Here is a 14,479-nt window from a genome sequence, read left to right as displayed (position 1 = left end):
ATTTCCCCCATAGCATTTGTGATGTTTGGATTTTCTGAGCTGTTAGTGGAAATTTTCAAAAAGAATTCTAAGAATTTTCGCTCCACAGTGAGCCTAATACTTGGTACATCCAGCTCCATCCCCAAGACCAATATCTTCCCCAGTAAGCCGTTTCGTATGCAACCCAGCGATGCACAGTCCATGTGTCCCCATATTTCACAGCTATGAAGCAACGCAGAGTATAAGTTGGCCTCCGTTATTTTAATGCACTTATCCAAACGGCGGCCCGCAAACTTGTAATAAAATCTAGCCAAGCCACCCAAACCCACACGCAGCATTTTTTCCACCATACCAAGATGCAGGGCCCAGGCAGAGTTTTTGGAGAACATAGTCTCCAAGTAATTATAAGAGCTCGCCACCTCAATATTCACATTATTAATTGCCCTACATATTTTGGTTTATTTTTTTACCAAAGACTAAAATTTTAGATTTATAAAGATTTAACTCCAGGCCATGTGTCTCAAACTATCTGGCAGCGTATCTCCGACAACATCCTAATTAATCCCTTAGGCGTCAGATCTAACGAAATTGCTTAGTACTGTTTATTAAAATGTGCACATACTATGCACTTCCACTAGATGTCGCCGTCTCCCTACATTTTATTTAGTATTTCTGACACCGACGATATTGCTCCTCACAGTACCCAGGATCTGATTGACTAAATTCTGCGCTGTTACTCACTATTGGCCTTTGCTTTTTGTAAGCATTAGCTATATTCGTTACTCTTATCATAACAAGCTCACACAAAATAAAGAAATACTCTTGTTAGCTAAGTTTGCTAATTAGCCTGCTTCGGAGAGTCTTTGCGTAACGTGCAATTTGAAGACATCAGTATTTTAGAGCGGCCCGTTGACTGCAGGATTGAAAACGCATATTGGGCCTCATTACACGGATGGCGGTGGGCCATGGCGCTATCAGCGCCATGGTTCATGCCGGTAAAATACCGGCACCGCCTTGGTGGAAAGGGGAATTACCGCCCTATTCCAAGGTTGGCGTGGCGGTAATTCTCCCATCCACCATTGCCCTTCCCCATTCCCATTTTTGCCCCATAGGGCTCTATGGGAATGGGGAAAGCGCCAATTACGGTACCGCAAATTGTGGTACCGTAATTAGCTCCACTGGTCCCTTTGCGGGTTGGCTTTTAACGCCTGCAAAAAGCAGGCGTTAAATTCCCCAACTCGCAAAGGGACCTCGTAGTAAGGCGGTAAGGATTTACCAGTACTGGTAAAGTACCGGTAAACCCTTACCGCCTACCGTGTAATGAGGCCCATTGTCCAAGTGCCAGGACACCGCCACGATGGCGAATGGTGCGTTTCCAGAAAAGTCGCTGTGTGGCAAGTCTTGTAATATTACGACACTGTTTAGGTATATGCCGGACCCAGCCTGAGAGAAGGGCAGTGGAGTAACTTCACTGAAATTGTTGGGGGGGACATGACATCTAAATGAAAGTAGCCCCTGCCAAATGAGTGGGACAAAATGATGTGCCACAAAAGTTGGGGGGGAGGAACACCCTTGCCCCCCCCGCCCTAAAATTACGCCCATGGAGAAGGGACCATCTGGGGCAGTTCTAGTATCTGAACATGGAGGTGCTGTACCAGGCAGTATATGGCCTGTACAGTTCGATCCTCTTGGAGAGCAGGCTGTGATGTTGAGTGAACAAGTAATTAATTATAACAGTGCTCGATTTTTTTTTGGGCATCTTAACATTGTAAAGGTTGGCATGCAAATTACCCATGTTTGGTCAAGTGGGGAAGCCAGGAATTGCGCCAGATTTCCAATTTCTGAAGACTGCAACTTGCCAGTAGACGACCCAGCTCTCCAGATAAGGCCTGCGCGCAGCGGCATCAGAGCAAGCCGTGCCTGGGCAACCGCCCCGGGCGCCACACTCCCAGAGCGCCATTAGCCCCTGCTACGCCAGCTCGGGGGAGTCTCTCGGGCTCACCCGAGCTGGCGTAGTGGGAGAAGGCGTGGCAGGTGGGCTTTTTGCTATTAAATGCGCCTGCCGTGTCGGGCACATTTAATAACAATACAGTGCTGTTGTCACCACCCTGTTGTTATTAAATGCGCCCCTCTGCCGCGGGCTCTTTTAATGAAAAAAGGGCGCCATTAGCCCCCCACCACTCCAGCTTGAGGGAGTCTTTCAAGGGCTCCCCCGAGCTGGCGTAGTGGCAGAAGGCATGGCAGGCGCCCCATGGTTATTGAATGCGTCCGCGGCGGCGGAGCGCATATAATAGGGTACTGATGCACACTACTCTTATCATTACCTCCTCGCCCGAGCGAGATTAAAAAAGAAAATGTCACATCCTGGCCCCCTCGTGCCCCGCCCCCTGTTGACCAGGGGCACGCGGAGTGGTGGTGAAGGAGGGGCGCCAATTCACCCAGGGCGCTGCTGTCCCTAGCCCTACAATTAGGCAAATACACCCAACAATAAAAACATTGAGAAACTTAAATGAAGTTGTCTGTCCATTGTTGCTGGTTGGCGTGTTCACACTTGCGGCCGCAGAAGCGCATGCCATAAAGTGGCTTTTTCGCAGTCTTACCTGAGCTGAAGAAGAATTACTGCATACAGAAAATCTATGTAACAGCAATAATACCCACAGTTTATTTCCTAATTAAAATGTATTTTAGTTGCCTAAAATATCCGTACTAGACAACTACTTATTTACTCTCTGAAAAAGCATTTTACTTCACACGTAGAGAGTAAATAAAATATGTCCGCCTCAAAATGTGACTCGAGCCACGAGACCAGTGTTACTGTGGGTTTGGAGCAGAGCTGTAGCAATCCAACGCTGCCATACTCTGCGTAAGCTAGCATGGGATGAGATTCCAAGCTACAAGTACAACGAGGGCTGCAGCTGGTGCATCAACAAACTGTCCGGCAGGGATATTGTCTGGTGAACAGGTTTTTAGTCGCCTAAGGAGAAGGCTTTCAGTATGCGTTTATTAATAAATGTGAACGTTTATTGTGGCTTGACACTTGCTTGGATGGGTAGACAAGTGGCTACCCATCCGAGAACGTGTCCTCTTTAAAACAATTGCCCTAAACATACCTCTCTCCTCCAGACCTACAAGAACACCCTACTGCAACTGGGTGTTAGTACCTAAAGTGAAATGTGCCAGAGGGGGGGTGGTGTTAGCTTCCCCTTCATTGCCGCTATGCAATGGAACTCCCTGCCTCTCTCCCTCAGAACAGAACCCTCACACCTCGCCATTCGCAAAGCCATCAAAACATGGCTATTCACCTAAACCTCTCCATTAAAGCCTGCACCGTCACCATGCTAGGTCGCGAAATGCACTCCTGTCTAACTAGCTACATGGAATGTTCAATGTCCCAAGCTGCATCAGACTATGTAAGCCCTGTGTATCTTTATCGTTATCCGTCTAACACAGTATGTATCAAAGTGTGTAAATCCACCTGTAACAAGCGATTCCATGTACCAGCGCCACGATGCCTCCGGGCTGTTTGTGCGCTTTATACATGCAAAGATAAAATAAATTAGATTTATTTGTTGTATTATACCTCAGCAGCTTAGGAACGTGTTTTGTTACCCCATATCTGGTAGCCCTAGGGAAGGTTGTTTGCGTCATGCCCGATAGAACGCCCGATGTCTAATGACATATAGGCGAGCAGTCCCCTGTTTTCAGTTCACTTGCCATCCTACTACTCTGGTGTGGCATTTGGTCATTTCAACATTCGCCGGATCCGGCGTCTGGGCCTTTCAATCTGACAAAGCCAATTAGTGTTTTTAAGTTGTCATTTACATTGAAATAGCAGTAGTAGTGCGTCATTTGTATAGCGCCTTTCACCATTGATATGGCCATGTAGGAAAAAAGGGGTGATGGGTAACCATTTGGAAATGGGCCTCCACGAGCCCTTGTGCATCTCCATCTGGCCCTGGCGTTATTTCACACCATTCGCTTGTGATCCGTGATTTTCATGTAGTTTTGCCCTCGCTACGATATTGGTTTCCTGTTTATACTTTTTTTTCTGGGAACAGGACACCGAATCATCTTAGTTGTCCGGAGTGTGGCATTGAACCGTTGTGTGCCTTTGTAGCTTCGTCTGTGGATCTACTCTGTAAAACCCTCTACCACGCAGCAGCAAAACTCACACGAAGAAAACGTTTAAATAAATAACCAACCAACTGATCTCAAAAGGTGCTTTTTGCGTCTTGTCTTAAATTCTGCAACCCTTGTGTGGCCACGCTTTTTTTCCCGGTCTTTGTGAGCAGTGATAATTTAGGTTTGTTCATTTGTACAGCTAGGAGGGAAATGGCCCATGGGGAGGGACACACTGCCTGTAGGTGTTGTTTGTTATTTGCCCATCCATTGACTGCCTGTGGCCATGCTAATCCCTATGGCCATTCCCACCCAGTCTCTATCCCTCTTCGACCAAAACACCTCCTCATGGGAACTCTTTGAGTTTGTTTTAATCAAGCCTTACCATTAAACATTGCACTTGAGTGCCTGCCAGGGTTTTTTCAAAGCATTCATCTGAGTTAATGACTTAATTGGAGCTGTAAACCAACTATTGGTGCAATATAAATGTATTAACCAGGTATGAATTTAGCCACTGGATTTAGAAGCACTATGCACGTTCTTCAATGAAGTCCTGATAAAAACAATGATTGGCAAAAGCCAATGGCAAAAGCCTAAAGTTGCACTTGTGTATAGGTATTAGCCATTTGTCAGGCAATGCTATCAGTTGCCCATGTACTCACATCATTTTGCAAATAGCCAGTTAAAACCCCTATGGCTGTGCCTAGCAAGTGCCTTTCCCATGCCTACACAAAACTGTTGTCATTAGCAATGCTTGTTTTTTGTTGTTGACTCTGAAACAGTGATGCATGTGTGGGAAATATACAGTGCAAACCTAGCTAGCAAATGGTACAGGGGAGGCCAGGGTCAGAAGTGCAACAGTGTCATCAATGCGCTAACAGGTTTAGTTTGCTGGAAGGATTTTGGTGAAGAAGCTGCATTCTTATTGTTGTGTGCTTCTATCAATTCTCGATCCTCCAGCTGCTGTAAGATTTCTTCAGATTGTTAAATGAAACATTCTGACAAACCTGGCCTGTTTCGACCTTTTTTAAAAAATAAAAAAAATGGGCACTTTCATTGCATGTGTACCCTCCTCCTTTTCTTGATCCTTGTTGTAGTCCCTTTTGTGTTTTCCTCTTTTTTGCTGACCTTTCCATCACCAGATTTGTTTTTCCTACGGTCGTCATTCAATTTGTCAAAAAACAATTTTCAACTTGTGTTAAGCAGATTTATTTGGCCATTTTTAGCCTGCACCATGCTGCGTACCTGTTAAGTAGAGAGAAAAAGTGAGTTTGAGCAAATGCTCTTAATTGAAACTCAATCCTTAATTTTCTCTTTGATTGCAGTCTTTGGCAAATATCGACGACGTTGTCAACAAAATTCGATTGAAGATACGGTAAGCTTTCAGTTGCATTTGTTACCACTTCGCTTAAGCAAACGCGACATTAAAGTGATGAAACCTAACTTCCACCAAATGTTAACAACACAATCCCTTCATTACCCCAGCTTCTTTGCAGTTGTCTTTTTTTAAAAGGTGTTTCTTATTGGTGCCAAAAAGTGTTGCTATGGATAGTGGTAGACGGGGCAGTTTTAAGGCAGTGGGCCTCATTACATGGATTGGCGGTGAACCATGGCGCTTTTAGCGCCATGGTTCATGCCGGTAAAATACCGGCACCGCCTTGGAGGAAAGGGGAATTACCGCCCTATTCCAAGGTTGGCGGGGCGGTAATTCCCCCTTCCACCATTGCCCTTCCCCATTCCCATTTTTGCCCCATAGGGCTCTATGGGAATGGGGAAGGCGCTAATTACGGTACCGCAAATTGCGGTACCGTAATTAGCTCCCTGGTCCCTTTGCGGGTTGGTTTTTACTGCCTGCAAAAAGCAGGCGTTAAATTCCCCAACCCGCAAAGGGACCTCGTAGTAAGGCGGTAAGGATTTACCGGTAAAATACCAGTACCCGTAAACCCTTACCGCCATCCGTGTAATGAGGCCCAATATGTAGACCCAGGCAGACAACTAAAATACACCACCCCACGTGCAATTGTTTTTTTAATAATGTGTTTCATGCCAAACTTCAGCTGCTAAGTGCGAGACCGGGAATCGAACCTGTGCTCTTCGGAACTGTTTTATTTCCAAGACACCACACGGCTGGTTTGTTTTACTGTTCCACTGTCAGCACCATTCAATAGTAGTTCCACGATATTGGCGTATGAAAATGTTCACTCAGGAAAATCTATGCTTCATATTCAAGGGTTCCAGAGAAGAAACTTAAAAACGATATAACCTAAAAGCAGTGTCACTTTAAAAGGTATGCATGCCAGTTGAAGACGGCCACCTCTCAAAGTTGTCCAACAAACTTGTTGTTCACAGTTTGCGGGCTGATCAGTGTTCGGTAGCTGGCATGCTTCTGAGCGGAATGAAGCTGAATTTCTGGATAAACAATACAACTTCAAAGACATGGTCTATGATGAAAGTTGGCTAGTCAAAAGGTACTATGTTAACAAAAAAACAAAAGGAAATCTCCCCAAAACTCACAAGAGACCAGTTTCATAATTCTGAAAAACCAAGTTGATGGTAAAAAAACATCAAGACGCTGCATGGAAGAGCTGTGAGGTGGTGAACAGTATTGTTGGGATGCGGCCCTCCAATATGAGTGGAATCACCAAAAGTGCTGTTGAGGTCTACATTTCAGGTGACGCCAGACAAATGCTGGAGACAGGCATGTCTCCCCCAGAAATCCATGGGAGATTTGGCACCTATGTTTTGCTTTTCCCACTTCTTATCCCATTCTCATTGACTTTGTTTTTTCTTTTGTTCGTTTGTTTCCTGTTTTCTCTTCTTTGCCTTTCCTTTTCCCATCACTAACCTTATTCTTTCTTACTGTTTAGTAAAAACAAAAAAAGAAAAGAAATATAGGGTAAGGTGTGTCCTGTCCACTGCTTCATTCAGTAGCAGTTGATATCAAGTCATGTTTTGGACTGCCCTTACTAAGGAGTTAATTGGGCTTTTTAAAGGATTTTGGTTATATGTCGATATGTTGGCCAATTGTACTTCAGTTTTAGTTTGTAGATCTGTTGTGAAATATTAACTAAGTTAGTAATGTTTTAAATTATATTTTAGTTATATGGTGCTGCCAGGAGCAATCCAATGTTGAATTTGCTATGTTTTGTTGTCTGGCATTGTGAACATGGGTGATGAGTGAGTGGAGTTGGTTGTGCGTATGTTTTACATTTTGAGCATGGCTGTAGTGCAGTGAGGATCAAGTGCAGTGCTGTGAGGATCTAGTGTGAGTTGGGTGTTCTTCTGTGGTAAACATCTGGATGGGGTATGCTGACATGGATTATGCGTGGAGTTGGTTGTGCGGTTTGAGTTTGTGTGGTAGGAAGATGGCGGACTACACGCCCCATTTTGTGCTGCTGCTCTTGGATATTGGTAGCACAACCCTTCCAGTGTGTTAGTCTGTGGTCGTTCTCGTTGGTCCACCCAGGCTCTGCATCCAGGAGTGATGCATCCTGGTCCTGTTTGGCAATCTGTGGTTCCCTTCCCTGTTAGGCTTTCCCCACCTCCTGATGTGTTTGTTGGTTTCCTGTGTTTCCCTTTGTGGGTATGTTTGTGCCAGGGTGGGGCAGGCCCTGTATCTGAGAGTGGCAGTCTTGGATGGAAGGTGTTTGGTTCTGGTGGAGCAAGGTTGTGGCGATGCGGCTGGGTGTGTTGTGAAGTGACTGGGGTATTCATGTTGCTTTTTGTGGTGTGTAACTTTGTGTAGGAAGGGGGATGTTGTAATGTATGTCTTCTCTTGTCCTGTCCTTCCAGCCACTTATGTATGCTGGTAGAATGTTGGCGAGTCTGATGATTGGCAGCTCAGGAGAATGTTGGGTGAGTGTTGTATCCGAGTGTTCCATGCGTGTCCATTGGGGATGCCTGAGCTGGGGATGTGAGGATTGTTGGTGGGTGTACTGCGTGACTCCTGTTCTGTATTATAGCTGAGAGTAACTGGAACTATAAACCTGTAGCTATGTACAATAAAGATACCTGGATTTACATTGTAGGCTCCAGAGCTGGCCTGTGTGTGGACATTGAGCTTTCTGCATTCATTCTGCAACACCCACTTTGCCCGCCCCTCGAAACTACTCTTGTGGTAGGTAGAAAACTAGTGATGTCCTTATTCTCTCCTTTTGTATATTTCTGGCCTCGTGAGTGGTTTAAAGGGGAGCATTCTTTGTCTGTCTATCGTACCAGTACAGGTATCGCTGGCTGTGTACTCTCAAGGAGCAGGTTGAAATACCAAGCTGCGCACCTTCAGGGAAAGAGAATCGGGTTCAAGCAGGTCAATCCGGAATTGGGCGAATCACTAAAGGGATTGCGATCTCCGATTTAAAACACTTTAATCTTTGGTCCTCGCCAATGTATAAATAGCTTTTAGCTTCATAACGACACTTTAATGCAGCCTGAAGATGAATGCAAATTCGAATTTATTGTTCTAACAATTAACAACTACGAACACGTGTTTCGCGGCCTGCCAGGTTCTTTTGTAAGGCTGGGAAGTTAGACAAACAAAACGTATCAAGGCAAATCACGTAAATCATTACTATCATGTAAGCATTGAAGTTCAACTATTAACACTATATGATATAATTATTAGTGCAAGGTATCTCATGTTGTCTGCGTCTTGTAACCATGTAACAAGGTACATCAGTAATTTCGTTGATGCAGATTTTCTAAAAGAACATTCTTGCCCTTAATGTAACATCTTTAGTGGAACCTCTAGGCTGAAGAAACACTATCCGGAGATTCGGTATTTATCTTTAATTGCCAAATTGTTCATTCTACCTACACTAGTTCCAAAAATCCTAGAAAATGGAATACAAAATGAATTCAAAAAGCGCATATCTCACTATTTGTTGCCTCTGCTGTCCGCTTAATGTAGTCCCAGTTTTGCGAGAACAGTGTTAACAGTGTTTTTTGCTTTACTTTTCTGTTTTTGTTTGAAGCATGTTTTGGTGTTTAGTAGTTGCATGCTGGTCATAATATGGTTATGGTGTGAGATTTGCTACTGTCCTTAAGCCAAGGCAAGTCGTTTATAGGGGATTTTCTATAGGAAAATCGGCAACGTCCTTTTTGCTTAGCCCATGTGTGTTTGTATCTTAGTTCTGTGGCACTGGAGAGGTCATAATCCTGAGTAGAAGCATATTTTTTTGTTACAATAGGTTTTGCTGAATTATTTTTTTAATTGAGGGGGTTGGGGGTGCGTGTTCCCTCTAACCGCCATGTAACACACCCCCACCACCTCTCCCTGCCACCACCACCCTCATTCCCCTATGCCAATCACACAATACATATATGTTTTTAAAAAAAGAAAAAGAAATCGATGAAAACGACTGCGCCAAAAACTACACCATGAAAATGCAAACGCGTAAAAAAGGCCGGCAGTGAAAACATGGCATGTGCCTCAGAAGGTGCAGAGCCTGCCATTACCCAAGAGAGAATTTCCACCATGACTGAGCTTTGTTTCTGAAGAATTAACGCACCATGTTACCATGAAAGAGTAATTGGGCTGGGTGGGGTGGGGGGGAGGGGGATAGTGGTAGCTTGACGGAAGTACCACGGGTCACTAATAAGCAGAGCCTTTTTTTGTCATGCATGCAACAGGTACATGGCTCCATTATAGGATCTGAAAAATTTGGAAAAAGTAGCACAGTGAAAAAAAAGGCAATTTAATAAAGGGGGCTAGTGCTTTTTTAAAAATGATTTTAGGCGATTTTCCCGCAGCAATAGGGTTATAAAGTTGCAGTGTTCAGGACGCCCTTATGTGTTTTCTTGAGGACTTCTCAAATCCATCACACAGCCTCATAATTACATATCCTTCTGTATCTTTCTTGAAACTGCCTGCTCCTATAGAAACCTTTTGAATTTACCCTCTACATTTTTGCTTTCCGGATCCACGTTGGCTTGATCAACATGTTCCAGTGCTATTGCTGAAATCACCCCCTTCTTGTCTCGCCTTGAATCTCTCTTTGTTCTGTCTCTACCCTCTTTTCCCTACTCCTCTACCATTTGTTCCTCCTTCACAAACGATGTGCCTCAGCATTCCTAGCGGGGACATCGTATGCCAACTTTGAGACAAGCCTCGGCCCTCTTGGTCCACTACGGTGGTGATTCAGCACAATATAAAAGGTTTGTGAAATGCCATAACATAACATTGCGAGGGCATGTACACAGCAGGGAGAATCGGGTGTGTAAGCAGCAGGCAACACGCTGGCAAGCTTTACCTATGGCCATCTGCTCGTCTGTGCCAGTCCCTTGTGGCCTGTTTCGTAGTACATTATGGACCGTGCCAGCAGTGGTGAGACACTGAGAAGATGCAAAGGAGCGTCCTGTAATCACCCAATGAACGACTTTGAGAATGGTGGCAGGTGCTGTGCCGTTTTGAAGCTGACTGAGAGCCATAGAGTCTCATGGAGACAGTAGGGAGTTCCGTTGTCTGTGTTGCTGCTTCTAACACGTAGCCTGCAGATTCCGCTGTGCCCCATGGTTATGCCAGGGTTCTTTTTCCAGGGTGAAATGGCACATTATGGTAAGTTGGGAGACCGCAATTTTGTCTAGCCAGCAAATGCGACGGAGGTGGGGCATCACGATTCTGCTGTAAAGTGTATCCCCGCTTATGTTCATTTTGGGAATGCATTGGACTTGGGGCAATTGAAGGGGAAACAATGAAAGCAAGATTGGGCACAGCAGGGCAGATGCTGGACCAGAAGAGTCTGGGCAAAGAGTACAAGTAGGTCAATAGAATTTAACGGGTTCAAAAGTGAGAATCAGGACATTAGACGGAAAGAAACAAAAAGGCAAAGTTGTATCAGCTGTGATAAAATAAGATGTAGATTTATTCATACCTGTGTACAGGCTTTGAGTAGAAGAACTCTCTCCCTCTCTCCAGTATACCTGCTCAGGCAGGCCCCAACTGACCCACTCTGAGCACTCGTATCATCACCCATGCAACAATCACTGACCTGTCATTCACTCAGCCACCAACATTCGGGCATCATGCAGGCACAGTCAGAAGGTCACTTAAACTAGACACTGGACCTATATATCCCATTCAAAACCAGGGTACATGCATTAGAGACCAACAAGGAGAGGGAGTCGCTAGTCAAGACAAGAATACCAAAGTAGGGATGAGCATGTGTGTTACTTGGAATGTAATGAGAGACTGACCACATGTTTAGCATGGTATGAATTGAAATGTACATGTAAGAGAGAGAGAGAGTACAGATAACGTGAGAAATGGAGCTAGAGGGTTCAAAGATGCCACCTAGGTTTCATCCAGGGTAGGAAAAGCGTAGGTGGGTGGCTGAGAAGAAAATGGTAAATGTTGGAGGGCATTCATGAGGTTGAGAAGCAGGAAGTAGGATTGGGTAGTGCACAGTATGTTGCTGTACAGTAACCTATGAAAGATAGTCAGTTAGATATGTTGCCTCACAGTGTAGAGCTAAAGGAACAGAAGGATGAACTAGGTTTGCGATTCGACGTCATACAAATGACCGATCTTGGCAGATCAAGGCATTGTGTACAGAAAAATAAGAGTTCACTGAACAGACCCTTGTAGGGCACCATAGTGAAGGGAGGCACCCTCAAGACACCAGCTACAGCACCGGTGTAGATTGTATCAAAACAATGAGATGGCAACCCAAGAGAAAAAAAGAATCGTGAGTACCTGAACTGGAAGTGATTTACTGTGTTGGAAACCGCACATAGAATAAGTAAGATCTGCCAAGAAGAGAAAGTTTAGAGTGATATGGTTCATAATAAAAGCGATGTCTGTTGGTTGGTGACAGAGAGAAGCACGTTTTCAGTGGAGTGAATGAAACAAAAGCAAGATTTCAGAGGAGGAATAATTGAATTGAAATCTAAAACAGTGGGCAGTGGCAGCCTGCAGCACATTTGATGAGGTTAGATAAGTGAGGAAGAAAAGAAACGGAAAAGGCTGGTGGATAGACAAGGGTGGTCTCTGTTAGGCAGAATCCTGTGCAGTGACCTTAGTGACCACTACTCACAATTAAGACTACAAGTTCACCTTTGGTACAAGCCTGTACTACACTCTTAAAGTGGTAGCAGTAGCAGAGCAGCCAGGCTTATCTCAAGAGTATATGAGCAGTAGCAGAGATTGCACAGAGGGACCACAATTACTGTGACTTAAGCAAACACTGATTCAAGGTTCCAGGTAAAAAATAGAAGTACATTTATTTTTAAACCATCTGTGAAACACACTTCTATAAATTCAAAATCACACGTAAAATATACTACAACCAACCAATTCACTTGGTACACTCTAACTCAAGGTAAGTACCCTATTTTTTAACTGACCGGTGTTGTGAAACAAAAGCCGTTACCGGGAATACATACGCGATTACTTTTTGACAGTAATGACAGTTCGGTCTTACTACAGATACGCGTATCCACGGCAAGAAAAGTTACCGGGGCAAAAACACACTTAGCACCTGAGTTAACCAGAGAGAGTTGGGGGTAAAAATCATAGGCAGTACTCTTTTCAAGGCAGACAGAATCAGAGGACATTCGTTGACAGAAATTCAAGAGTCAATAGGCCGGAGCCAGTCTCAAGTGGAACCGGGTTCCTGTTGTCGAGGATCACAGAGTCGGATAGTTCAAGATTCAACGTAGCCAGGAGTACTTAGATATTGTCAATAGAGGAAGCAAAAGTTATAAGAAGGAGAAAAGACGAGAGCAAGCCTTGGAAGAGGAGAAAAGGGATTCACCCTAGTTCTTCAAGTAGAACACAGTACCTTATTCAATGAAGAAGCTGGTGCCACGGCAGTTGTTCCTGTTGGTTTCCTGAAGACCCACGGTTCCTGGAGCTTCGTTACGAAGGAGGATGTCTGGAGGGGTCTGCACCACACAGGGATGAAACTGGCAGCACCGATGGTGAATAAAAGGTGCGCTCCTTAAAAACAGGAGAGGCTCTTCAGATGGCTATCCGGACCACTACAGCAGTGTGCAGCGATTTCGACCAAGAAGAGGATCCTCTAGCTGTGGAAGATGAGCTGGTTATCCCCACCAGGCTCAAGAGAAGAAGGGTCGTCGAAGGGTAGATAGCTCTGGACTGCAGCAGGGCTTCACCAGTACGGGGTAGTTGCAGCAGCCGTTTCTTCTCCGCTTCTCTTCGGTTTCTTGTAGTTCCAGTGGCGACTGACTTCCCACCCAAGATTCCTGCCTTTTATGCGAAAATCCCCCATTCACACAGCCTGGCTGTCAATCACGCAGCAAGGGGGTTGTACAGCCCGGACAACCACCTCAGCCAATCATGGCAAAGTGTGACTTGGGTTTCCTAGGATACCCTGTGCAGGGGGTGACTACACCCCTCCCTCACATTCAGCCCACCTAGACACACAGGCGCCCAGAGGAAGGCTTCTTGGCAAAAGCCCGCCAAAAGACGGTGAACAAAGAAGGAAAACCTGGTTTGCCACGCAAAGTAAAACACAAGGAGGACTTTAACAAAAAGAAATGGCGATTAAACCCGACCGGAGCCAAAGAAAGAGTATTTGGTGAAGCGGGTTTCTGTTCGAGGCTAATATAATAGCCTTAAACAATACCAAGTTTATATAGTATAATCACGGTAGAAACGTTAGGGTAGATACCACTGCCGCCAGCCAAGTCTAAATGTTAAAAGAGCGAAACAATGCTCTAGGAGGTACAGATAAAAAGGGCTAAGGATTAACCCTTTCCAGTACTCCATGTAAGATGGGGTGTACTGGATCTGTGGTTAAATGACTAGGTAAAGTTAATGGCAACTTTACCTTTTTCTGGGGGACAGTAGTCAGCCCCAGAAAATGGAGTCGGTGGGAAGTCTAAAAGACAACCCTGTGTCACTGCACTGAAGGTGCTGCGTAACACACAAAAGAAGGGGGCTACTGATGTGGTGTACTCCAGAGTCCACAATCACAAAAACAGATAAAATACACATAGCAAAACATGGGTAAGAGTGGGGGAAAAGCTCACACTCTTACCAAGTGGAAAAAATAAACTCCAGAAATCCAGCAATGCTGCTGGGGGACTCACTAGGTGAGGGAAATTGGCCATATAATGAGAATTCGCCTTAACAGTCTCAACAGGATTCCTTATAGGAAGTGAACTTAGGATAGCTACATGCTTACATGAATTGGAAAACCGAGTCCAGGATAAAGAGACATTAAATCAAACAACTTGGTAACGAACAGGGAAGAGGATAAAGTTGAGCTGTCGAGCTGTGTATTGGATGCGAGTAGTGGTGGTGGTGGCTCTTAGCAATGGAGTTCAGTACCTCCAGATGTTTGTCTCTGTGACCATTATTCAGCCAGAGGAGCTGACCATATAGCAAACTGTGTATATCGATAAGTCATGTCTTTCCACT

At 44.8% G+C, this 14,479-nt stretch overlaps 1 protein-coding gene across 1 annotated transcript in view; it reads left to right on the top strand.

Annotated features, from left to right (window-relative positions):
• The window catches only part of VPS53 (VPS53 subunit of GARP complex), a 1,349,775-nt gene that overhangs the window by 77,770 nt on the left and 1,257,526 nt on the right, over positions 1-14,479 (top strand). Inside the window, exon 3 of the mRNA XM_069615168.1 lies at positions 5,424-5,473. Within this exon, the coding sequence (XP_069471269.1) occupies positions 5,424-5,473 (50 nt within the window). The remainder of the gene's footprint in view (positions 1-5,423; positions 5,474-14,479) is intronic.

The sequence above is a fragment of the Ambystoma mexicanum genome, chromosome 9 (assembly GCF_040938575.1).
Source record: "Ambystoma mexicanum isolate Mex_15411 chromosome 9, UKY_AmexF1_1, whole genome shotgun sequence".
Lineage (NCBI taxonomy): Eukaryota > Metazoa > Chordata > Amphibia > Caudata > Ambystomatidae > Ambystoma > Ambystoma mexicanum.
The sequence above is the reverse complement of the archived record's forward strand: the minus strand, read 5'-3'. Positions and strand labels throughout refer to the sequence as shown.